Source organism: Rhizophagus irregularis, chromosome 13, assembly GCF_026210795.1.
Source record: "Rhizophagus irregularis chromosome 13, complete sequence".
In the NCBI taxonomy this organism is placed as follows: domain Eukaryota; kingdom Fungi; phylum Glomeromycota; class Glomeromycetes; order Glomerales; family Glomeraceae; genus Rhizophagus; species Rhizophagus irregularis.
This window is the reverse complement of record NC_089441.1, coordinates 577603-590070: the sequence shown is the minus strand read 5'-3', so window position 1 is coordinate 590070 and position 12468 is coordinate 577603. Positions and strand designations below refer to the sequence as shown.

Below are 12468 nucleotides of genomic sequence, written 5' to 3'. Positions count from 1 at the left end.
AGAATTCATAGAAAGGTATATGGGAATAATAGAATTAGAAGATAGAGAGTTAAGAAAAGAGATTCATAAGTGGTTAAATGAGAATACAACTTGGTGCGAAAGATGCGAAATAAGATGGATGAATGATATGTTTAGATTAGAAGGAACTATATGCAAAGATTGTGAGGAAGAAGATATTGATGAAATTGATGATCGGGTAAAAAGATTGCAAAAGATTTTTGAAGATATTGGAACAATGATAACTGAAGAAGAATTGTTAAGATTAACTAGTATGGGATATACAGATGGAGAAATTTTAGATAAAGAATTCATTGAAATCTTTCAAGAAAATAAGAATGAGTCGGAAAAAGAATTGAAGAAAAAGTTAGATAAGTTGTTGAAAGAACAAGCAGGAGTAATGGATAGTGAAGAAAGTGGTGAAAAGAGTGATAATGAAGAATCAGAAGAAGACAATACGGATAATTCAGAAAAGATTGGAGAAATATTAAGTCCGGATGAAATATGGGACGGAAGTGATGAAGATTTTGAAGAAGAAGAATCTGAAAATGAAATCGAAAATGTTATAAATACAGGAGGTTTTGGTCTGAATCAAAATTCAGATTCGAATAGTTCATTAAATTTTAAAAATTCTGACACAGAAAGTGAAATATCTGATTACAATTTACAAGAATTATTTCAAGAGAATATAGTAAATATGGCAAATGAAGCACAAATAAGAAGAATAATGGAGAATGCTATGGGATTGGCACCAAATGCATTAGATAATGCGTTAGGAGCAGGACAGACTTTGGCGGATAGGATTCAGACTGCAGGAATGGGAGGAATAGTAGGTATGCCAACTTTTAGTGGAAAAGAGGATGAAGATATTAATGATTGGATTAGACAATTTGAGATAGCATTTACAGTAAGTGGACGACCAGAAGGAAATGTTGGAGGAGGTGTATGTAGACAAAATAAGGCAAACATAGCTATAACTTGTTTAAGAGGAATTGCATTACAATGGTATAATGAGGAAAAAGAAAAGGTAGCAGCTAATTTAGTGAATTGGTGTGACCATAATGAGGACAGGAATTTAAAAAGAAGATTAATCGACAGATTTACTAGGAATGATGTTCAAAGAAGAAAAATGTTGGAATTAACAAGAGTTAAACAGGGAACAAATGAAAGTGTTGAAGAATATACTAGGAGATTTAGGTCAATATTAAGAGTTGCAACTAGAGGTCATGCGTTAGATGATTTATATCAAGTGAATTATTTTATTCAAGGGTTAGATGCCATGCTAGGTTATCATGTTAGGAGAAGTAATCCGACGAATCTGAATGATGCAGTTAACGAAGCAAAAAGAGAAGAGGAAGCGAAGGATGAGTTGTTAATGAAAACAACGGGATTAGATATGAAACGAGTAGGACAAGAGAAAAACATGGAAGAAATTTTGAAAGAAGAGACAAATGAATACAAAGGAATGAATCCAATTGCGAAAGAATTACAAAAAAAAGAAGTTAAAAGTGAGGAATGGGATGAGTTAATTGATGGAATAAAAAGGTTGGAAGCACATGTAATGCAAAGAAATGAAGCGTATGTAATGCAAAGGAATAGGAATGATAGGAGACCGATCGGAAATAATAATGTCCAAAGAAATAATATGAACTGGGATAGAATGACTTGCTATACATGTGGAAGAAAAGGACATACTTCTAGAGTTTGTAGGGAAGGTCAAAGAAGATCATATGGAGGAAATAATAAAGGGTCATATAGCCAAAATAATCAAGTTAATTACCTTGATGAAGAATATTATGGTAAAGGATATAATGTGTATAATATGGAATATAATGATGAATATGATGGATATAATGAGGGTGGTGGATATGATAACTATAATAATGGATTCGATGGATACGAAGTGAATAACTATGAAGATGAGGAGAGATATGATATGTTCCCAGTACCACCTAGAAAGAGTGAAAGAAATAAAGACAAGGTTATGAACGATGAAAGAGATAGAAGGAGAAATGCACAATGGCAAGGACAACAGCAAAAAGCACAGGAGAATAATAAGAGGGGTTTTACAAAAGAACAATTACAGAAAGGATATGAAACTAGAAAGAATAATAATAGGTGTCACAATTGTGGACAACAAGGACATTTTGCTAGAGAATGTACAAACGAGAAAGTGAAGTTAAATCGAAATATACCAAATGTTGGAGATTTTGATCCTTTTGAGCAATTTGTAAATTCAAGCGTACCAATTAATTGGGAACAAATGATGAATGAGAGACCAGAAGTAAGGAAGAAGTTATTAAATGGTTTGAGATATTGACTACACTCGGGGGAATTAAAGAATATTAATCAGAAAGAAGAAAAATCACAAGCAACAAGATGTAATATAATAATTGAAGGAAAAATGATTAGAGCATTAGTTGATACAGGAGCAGGACCTTCAGTAATAACGAATGAGCTGAGAAAAGAATTAAATATACCAATAACGAAGGAAAGTAATGTCGTATTAACAATAGCAGATGGAAATAACATAGCTTCATTAGGAAGAGTGGAAATTAGAATAGAAATTGACGAAAATTTAGAAATACCTTTGGAGTTCGAAGTAATCGACTCGAGAAGAAAAGATTTAATATTAGGAACTGATTTATTAAGATATGGGATAATAAATATGAAAGAAGGTCTGTTAACAATAGAATGGGATAATGGAATATATGAAATACCAATTGATTTTAGAGGAAAGAAAAATGTTGAATTTGAGGAGTCAGGGAATAGGGGTGAATTTAATGGAGATCCAAAGGATATAGATGATATAGATGGCAATTCTAGTGAAGAGTCAGAGAGTGAAGATGAATATGAGGAGATGGAAAAAGAAGAGTTGTTATCGATTGTAAAAACTGATAGAGAAAAGAGGGATGAGGAAAAATGAATGGTCTTGGCTTTCTGAATGAAGGAGAGACGGTAAAGATGCTAAATGAGAGCAAAGAAGAAAAATTTGAAAAGAAAACACATCTGGGAGAAATGAACGATGAGGAGAGAATAGCATTTAAAAAATTGATAAGGGAATATGAAGATATATTCGAATATGACGAAGAGAAACTGGGAAGGATAAATACAGTTAAACATGAAATAATAATTGAAGAAAATCAAGGACCAATAGCACAAAAGAGATATAAAGAAACTGATGAAAAAGGAAAGTTTATAAAGAAAGAAATTGAACAATTGTTAAAGATGGGAAAGATAAGAGAATCATGGAGTAATTGGGCATCTCCAGTAACGTTAGCAGGAAAGAAAACTGGAAATTATAGATTTTGTATAGATTATAGAAAGCTAAATAATGTGACAAAATCAGATGAATATCCTTTACCCCGGATAGACGAATTGTTAGAAAAATTTAGAAAGGGAAGTTGGTTCACAAGTTTGGATTTAGCAGCAGGATATCATCAAGTAGAAATGGCAGAAGAAGATAAAGAGAAAACAGCATTCATTTGTTCACAAGGATTATATGAATACAATGTTATGCCATTTGGATTGAAGAACGCACCAGGAACATTTCAGAGATTAATGGATAAAATATTAAAAGAATATATAGGAGAATTTGTTACAGTGTATTTAGATGATATAATGATTTATTCAGAAGATTTTGAGGAACATATAGAACATGTAGATAAAGTATTGAGTAAATTGAGAGAGAATAATATGATTGTGAAATTGAAGAAATGTCAGTTTGGATTGAGAAATATAAATTTCTTAGGGCATATAGTAGGAAGAGATGGATTGCAACCAGATAAAGAGAAAGTTGAGAAAATAGAAAATATGAGGAGGCCGAAAACTGTCACAGAAGTAAGATCATTTTTAGGATTATGTTCATATTATAGGAGATTTATAAAAGGTTTTTCGAAGATAGCAAAACCTTTGCTTAACTTAACAAGAAAGAACGAAAAGTTTGAATGGAAAGAAGAACAACAAGAAGCATTTGACGTATTAAGGACAAAATTGACAGAAAATCCAATTTTAGTATATCCGGATTTCAGCAGAGAATTTATATTGATAACTGATGGATCTAAGATAGGATTAGGAGCAGTGTTAGCTCAAATGAATGAAGAAAATAAAGAGGTTGTAATAGCTTACGCAAGTAGGAGTACAGTTGGAGCAGAGAAGAATTATCCACCAACAGAATTGGAATGCTTAGCGGTATTTTGGGGAATACAACATTTTCAGAAATACTTAGTGGGAAGGAAATTTATAGTGATAACAGATCACGCAGCATTAAAAGGATTAACAGATGGAAAGGAACAAACGGGAAGGAGAGCAAGATGGGTAATGAAATTACAACAATTTGATTTTAAAATAGTACATAGAAGTGGAAAGAAAATTAAAAATGCAGATGGATTATCAAGACTGAGATTTAAAGAAAAAGAAACAGAAAGGAACGAGAATCAAGAAATAACAAAAATAGAAAGTAATAAGGGGAAATTGAGATATATCAAATTTAGGAATAAATGGTATAATGCTAAAAGATTTAAAGGGAGATGGAATGATGAAAAATATTTTACCGATAAAGAAGCAATACTTTTGAATTTGGAGGAAAGGACAGAAAAAGAATTATTAAAGAAATTGGGAAGAGAAAATAAGCCACAAGTTATTATAATCGACGGAGTGGATGGATTAGGAAAAACAAGTATAGTACAAAATTTGATTAAAGAGTGGGAAAAGCAAGGATTAAAAGTAAGATTTAATACATTCAAAAGGAGAAGAAAAGACAAAGGTGAATTTCACGAATCAAAATTAGAAACAGAATGGAAATTTAGAAAGGAAGTAGTAGAACAAATAAACAGAAGAATATTAGAATATGATGAAGATACGGATATAATAATTCTAGACAAATCGCCATATTGCGAATATTATTATCAGAAGACGAAAAGTTTCAACAGAGGATTAATTACTCCACATGGGAACCATGAGATGGAAAAAGAAATATTCAGATTAAAAGGAACAATAGATGAATCAATAGTGATATTTTTGGAAAAAGATGGCGATGTATGTTGGGAAAATTATATTGGAAGAGAAATGAAGAAAATGGAGAAATCGTCATACCCAACATTAAAGAAAGATGAATATTTGGACATGGTTAAAATGTTTAAAGAAAACCAGGATGTATACAAAGATACCAAAAGATACAGTCAAATTGAAGTTAGGAATGACGATAGTAGTTGGAGAAAAGTATATAAGGAGATAGAAAAACATCAAAGAGCTTAAAATTATATTTCCAAAATGGTATTAGGAGATTGTTATATGAATTGGTTTCTTACCTATCGAGTAAAGGTCGATAAGATATGGAAAGTGACTATAAAAGAGGAAGAGAACGAAACAATTATCCATTTAAGGATTGAAGAAGAAGAAGACTTCATACTAGTAGATGTACACATTATAATAAGACTAAAAGAGAAAAAGGTGAAATTAATTATGGAAGATGGAAACAATATGATAATAGAAGAAAGACCAATAGAAAAAGGATTGGGATGGGTACGATCTAAATTGATTATAGGGAATGAAAAATATATAAGAAGGATAGAAATACCAAGGATCAAAAATAAATCAAGAGATAAAAATTAAAAATATATGGAACAGTTATCACGACGCTTTATTTTTACAACACCTTAATTTTTACAACACCTTAATTTTTACAACACCTTAATTTTTTTTTTTTACAACACCTTAATTTTTACAACACCTTAATTTTTACAAGACTTCAACCCTTTATAACATTTCAACCTTTTACAACACCTTAGCTTTTAGAATTACAACATAGACATGGAAGAGGAAGAATATAATAGGATAGCGAGGAATATCAATGACGAACGGGAATATGAAATTATAGGAGGATCAATTTACAAAATAAAAGATGAGAAAAGACTAAGAGTGATAAGAAAATACGAATTTGAAGGATTAATGTACATAGCTCATGATCATGAATTATCAGGACACTTTGGAATAGATGCAACGTATAATAGGATCAAGGATGGGTATTATTGGAAAGGGATGAGAAAAGATGTGGAAGCTTATGTCAAATCATGTAATAATTGTCAGAGAAGAGGAAAACCAATAGGAAAACATGAACTGAATGTAATCAAAGTTATAGAACCATTTTATCAAATTGGGATTGATGTAGTGGGACCATTACCAGTAACAAAGAGAAATAATAGATATATAGTTACAGCGATGGATTATTTTACGAAATGGCCTGAAGCAAAGGCATTGGAAACAGCAGACGCTAAGGAAATTGCAAGATTTATTTATGAAGATATAATATGTAGGCATGGATGTCCAAAGAAGATACTGAGTGATAGAGGAAGTCATTTCAATAATAAATTAGTGAAATCATTAATGGAGGAATTTCAGATAAAACATAACTTTTCGACGCCTTATCATCCAAAAACTAATGGGTTAATTGAAAGATTTAACAAGACGTTATGTGAATCATTAGCAAAGCTAAGTAATATCGAAGATTGGGATTTGAAAGTACCAGGAGTATTGTTCGCGTATCGAACTAAAAGGAATGATTCAACGAAAATGGAACCAGGATATTTAATATATGGGAGACAAATGAAGACATTATTAGATTTAGAAGATAAGGAAATTACCATGGCAGAGAGAGTTAATGGGTTGATCGAAGGATTACCAAACATTAGGAATCAAGCTAAAGAAAATGTCAGGAAATCTCAGGAAAAACAAAAATCGTACCATGATAAAAAGAATAGAATAAAGCAGAAATTACAAATCGGAGATAAAGTACTATATTATGATGCAGCAAAAGAGAAACAATGGTCTGGAAAGTTAGAAGAAAAATGGAAAGGACCTTATTATGTACATGAGATAATTTCTAAAGGATCATACAGAATTAAAACTATGGAAGGGAAGATATTGAAAACACCAGTAAATGGTGAATTACTGAAAGAATATATTGATAGGACAAATTTTGAAGTAATAGTTCGAATTTGATGGGACTCAAATTTTAGGTGGGGGGCAAACTGTAGCCATAGATACTGGAGTAATCGCATAATATGGAGGAATAATATGGAATAAAAGATTAAACGATAGGAAGTCACATGATAGGATAAAATTAACCGGAAAGGATAAACTTTTAGGAGAAGGAATGATCTACATGATGTAATGTTTATTAAATGATTAACGGAGAACCAATAGATCAAGTGGGGAGTTGATCGATGTGGCTTAGCAACCAGTTTATCAAGTTCAACAATAAGAGCAATTAGGAGGAGTAATCATAAGCCACAAATGGTAAATCATATAAAAAGGAAGGATAGCGAATTAAAGGAACAAAAAAATAGGAACATGTAAAATATTGATGAACTGCAGCCGCAGTAGAAGAATAGTTGACGAGATGCAGTAGAAAAGATAGCACAGCCACAAAAGATGGATCTTTGCGATATAATATTTGAAAGATTACTTTATTTTAAAGAAAAGATAGCACAGCCACAAAAGATGGATCTTTACAATATAATATTTGAAAGATTATTTTATTTTAAAGAAAAGATAGCACAGCCACAAAAGATGGATCTTTATGATATAATATTTGAAAGATTACTTTATTTTAAAGAAAAGATAGCACAGCCACAAAAGATGGATCTTTACGATATAATATTTGAAAGATTATTTTATTTTAAAGAAAAGATAGCACGGCCACAAAAGATGGATTATATCTTTACAACATAACATGCGAAAGATTATTTTAAAGAAAAGATAGCGTATTAAAATAGTATAACATATTAGAAAAGATAACATATAAAATAGCATATAAGATAGCGCATAAAAGATAACATATAAAATATTAGAAAGAAATAAGAAGTAGGAAAAGAAAGAATAAGAAAGTTGGTTTAAATAGGAGCGGAATGGGAAGTGAATTCCACAGTCGTCAGATACGATGTAAAACTTTAAGTAAATTAGTTAATTGTGAATTTTATGAAGAATAAATAAAATACCCTTTATATGAAAATTAATTGTTTCGATTGTTTTTGTTACTATTTTCTTATGATGAAAAAGTAATTTTGTTTAATTAATTGTTAGTAAAGCGTAATGTTATTTTAAAGGTAATAGGTTCGCCCTAAACTTTACTGTAATGTTCGCTTAATTAATTTTAATTGGACAAATTCATGGTGAATTTAATGTCATAACGAGAATTATGAAATGAATAAAATATAAACTTTTGTAAAGAGAACTATCGTATTTTGAAAGAAGATAATGGATGAAATATCGTGGCGAGAGCTATCGCAATTTGAAAGTTAAGTAGTAATAAAACTAAACCAAGCAAGAATATTAATGTTTCGTGGAGCACATATAACAGAAGCAGGGAACTTTGTTTACCGCCGGGTGGCAGACGGGGGTGACACCGGGGAGTATAATGAATTTCGACACCAACATTTAGCTTTCGGCCCTTTCCAATCATATACCCAAGTTGCTTTCTTAGGAGGCGTCGTCTTGAACTTTTGATTCAAATGTTGAAGATGTCCCCACGTATGGAAACATTTACCAAGGTAAATCCCTTCGTTGGTTAACACAAAATCTTCACATGGATATATGGCGTCTATAACAACGTTAGCAAACTTGCAGTCTAATATTACTGAAGATTCTGGAAGTGGATCTCGCTTCCGAACTTCAGCTTTCTTTTTATTATTGCGATACCGAATACGCGTCGGACGTCTAGGTTTTTCAAACTGCATAGTGAAGAACACTCGTTCTTCAGGCTCATCGTCTTCAAACTCCTCCTCTTCTTCTTTAATGGAGTCATCATCAGTTTCCTCTTCGTCGGTATCTTCTTTTTCCGATCCATCATCGTCTTCTTTCGGTGGACTGCTTGAATCAATAAGGCCTTGTAGCTTCCTTTTCTCTTGAGGCATGAGCCGATATTCAACTGGCACTCCGATGGTCCGCTTATTCCAAGTGAGGTTCATGGTAGACGATTCGTAGTCGATGTTAGCCCTGACTTTACTTAACCAATCATTTCCAACAATTGCAGCATAAGATTCGGCTTCAGTTACTACTACGTTAATTGGAACAGTAATATCTTGAATGGTGATGGGGAAATTCAACACTTCTCCTAACGGTCGTTTTCGTTCACCATTCACATTAATCATCATGGTGGTCGATGGCCTATCGATAGGGATCTTAAGGTCTTTTAATAATTGACATGACACAATACTTCCGGCGGCACCACTATCGATAATCAACAGGATCTCAGTTCCTTTCACCGTTGCATCACAATACAATGCAGTGGCCGTATCTTCTGTTTCCTGTTCACCGAGATTCATCTTTCGAACCGTGGGTTTTCGTATTCCTCGTATCAGTTCTGAACGACACTTCGGCGCAACTTCCAATAATTGTCCGAATGTGATACGAGCTTGTTGATTCTTGATGTCGTCTACCATCGAATAAGGTGGTACATGTAGTGATATCAAGGGCTGAAGATTCATCTTCTTTTTCTTCTTAACTACCGGAGCTTTCTTTTTCTTCGCGGCTATATTAACGGTAGTTCGTTCAATAGCTTTGGATGATGTTTCCGCCGTTTCGGTAACTATCATTGGTTCAACTGTTTTTGGTATATCAATTGGAGCAGTCGGAATATCAAGAGGTTGTGACGATTCCTCTTCTTCTGAAACGACTGGTCTAGAATATGGTTCGGCTCTTCTCATTTGACTCCTTCGTTGGGCAGGATAAGCTTCGAATAAGGTATTTAATGATATAGAGGATTTATCAGGTTTCGCATCTACACCTCCCGCAGATGCACCACTTAGTTTAAAGACGATTGTTGACCATTAGTGGTGGTCGTATTACTCGCGGAATTCAACTGTTTCAGTAATTCTTGTACTAAACTCTGAGTATCATTAGTGGCTGAAGTAGGTGGTGTAGTTGTTACAACAGGTGCAATTACTGGATTTGTAACGCTGGTGTTTGTTGCGTTATTCGGACACCTTCGACTCACATGCCCAGCTTCTCCACACGTATAACAAACAATCGTTCGATTTGGTCCCGAAGGAACATTCGGATTTCTACTATCACTTCGTGGTGGCGGTCGATTTCCTGTAACCTTCTTTCCGATTTCTGTGATTTGCTCAGTTAGAGCTGCGACCAATTTAGTGAGTTCGGTGATTTCAGACGTAGTTTGACCGGTATAGTTCAATAACTTAGTTTTTCCTGATCGTAAGGTGAGTTCACAGCCCTTGGCTCTTCCTATTGCATCCGCTAACGTTTGATCCCCAAAGGGCTTTACCGCCATATAGAGCTCAGGTTGCAATCCAGAAACAAATTTCCGAGCTTGTAAATTATCGGGGTAGGCGAAGGCGGCATCGTTAACTCGTTGATATAGTTCCTGGATAGACGAGGCATACTCATCCACGCTTTCGTTCGGTTGTTGCTGTCTCTGATCTAACTCAGTCGCCCACATCTCTACCATAGCCGCAGTTCAGAACCGAGTAAGGAAGGCATGTTCGAAGTTGTTAACGTTGGCTGCTGCTGCCCAAGCTTTAATAGGCGCCAATACCGCTGCTTGATACCAAACGGCAGCTGGTCCTTTTAAATAAGCGGGGACAACTTGTAGTTTTCGTGCGTCGTTCCATCCATTAGCCGTCGCAGTTGCATTAAACTCGTTTAACCAGGTGATTGGATCTTGGTTTCCTCCGTTAAACGTCGGTACTTGCGCAACGTTATGGTTTCGGTTTTGTAAAGCATTGTTATTCGCGGCTACCGTTGCGTTTAACGTGTTCATTGCGTTTCCGAGATTATTAGGCGCTAACATTTGTCCTGTCAAGGCCTGTACGGCTGCTGTCAAGGCTTGTATATCTGCTTGGTTGACTTGAGGAGCTTGGTTGAATCGGTTAGGAGGCTGTCCTTGACCTTGATTATTCTGAAGATTCGACATATTTTCGTCGTCAAACAGGTATTCTAGGTATAACGGTTCGTTAATAAAAAGAAAATTTCTGGGATATCGTAATATCGGAGAGGTCGGTGGTGTTATAAAAGACAACTCGTATCCTAATGGTTCGTCTTCGTGCTGATAACAAACAAAAGGGTCAAGGTTGAAGTTCTGAAACCTTTCACGAGCGGTATATATCTTGATGGCTAAACGGTCGTAAGATAACGAGGCGTTTTGATATCTAATACTTGATATTAATTTTCGTATAAGATATTGCTGTCTTAATACCGTTCCTTGGCTATATTCGTAGAAATATTGGACTGTTTTTGCAGAATAAGATAACGTGGGAATCTCTAATGAATACCAGTTCCAAAATCGTAGGAAATATCGGTCTGGTATTGTGAGAACGGGATGACAAATACAACAAGAATCGTCTGCTAATTCAAATAGGAGAATATTAGGGTATATCCGGTGTAACTGATCGTGGCGTTTCAGGAGATTTCTATTGTTCATACAATAGGAAAGATTATCCTTTGTTGTCAACTCAATTCAGGGGTAATCACACGGTCGATTTTTGTTAGTTTCTGGCAGAAGGCACCAATTGTTACCGAATAATGACGGTAATTAAGGGACGAATGGCGGATGACTTATATCGTATAACTACACGAATACCAACAAAATTCTTACTCAATACTACCTATCCAAGGTACTTCCGGTATTGTTCGTTAAGAATCGTCAAGGTAAACACTATAAATACGATAAATGAAAATACGCAATGGTTATAACAACAACTGTTATATGACTGTTAGAAACAACGTGTAATATTGACCAAATATAACGATTTTATTAAACAGGTGTAAATTCGGATCTTTACAACAAAGTGATAAAAAGTGACAGAAAGGGATAGGAAATATATCTTAAAGATATTTAACGACAAAATAACTACAGAAAAATAGCTATATGGTAACTACTCTATCAAAGAGTTGGCGGAAGGTGTATTTATATCTTATTTTATCTAACCGTCATCTCTTTTTCCTGTCATCAAGGCAAAATCTAATCTATAGATGTCTATTGATGGGTTATTGATTTCGTAATATATCAATACAATTACAATACGATTATAAGCCATTTTTAATAAAGTACAAATGATAATTTTAGACGGTTAATTACTATTGAGCTAATTTCCCTACAATAACTTCTAATAAAATCTTATATATAAACAATACAAATAAAGAAAATAAATAATATAAATAAATTATCTAAATAAAATAAAATAACTATAAAAATGATATATAAGTAAATCTATCAAACAAAATCAATATCTTTAATATAGTTAACCGATATATACAAATCATATATCGGCGTAAATCGTCTCATAACACCGGAAATCGACATGTACACAAATGTACCGAATTTCATCGGATCACCATATAATATCGGAAATCACATGCGCAAAAATTCGCGTAACAGTAGCGATAAAGTCGTTATGTTGCAAACGATTTAATTTTTTGCTATAGATTCGTCTAAATACTATATTAACAAATTTA

At 33.6% G+C, this 12468-nt stretch overlaps 1 protein-coding gene across 1 annotated transcript; it reads left to right on the top strand.

Moving 5' to 3' along the window:
• Positions 1 to 7428: 7428 nt before the first annotated feature.
• On the top strand, positions 7429 to 7728 carry OCT59_004761 (uncharacterized protein; the record flags this gene model as incomplete). The annotated part of the gene is made up of 1 exon (XM_066137914.1): positions 7429 to 7728. The coding sequence occupies one exon, from the start codon at positions 7429 to 7431 to the stop codon at positions 7726 to 7728; it is 300 nt and encodes a 99-aa protein (XP_065997109.1).
• Between the last annotated feature and the right edge of the window lie 4740 nt (positions 7729 to 12468).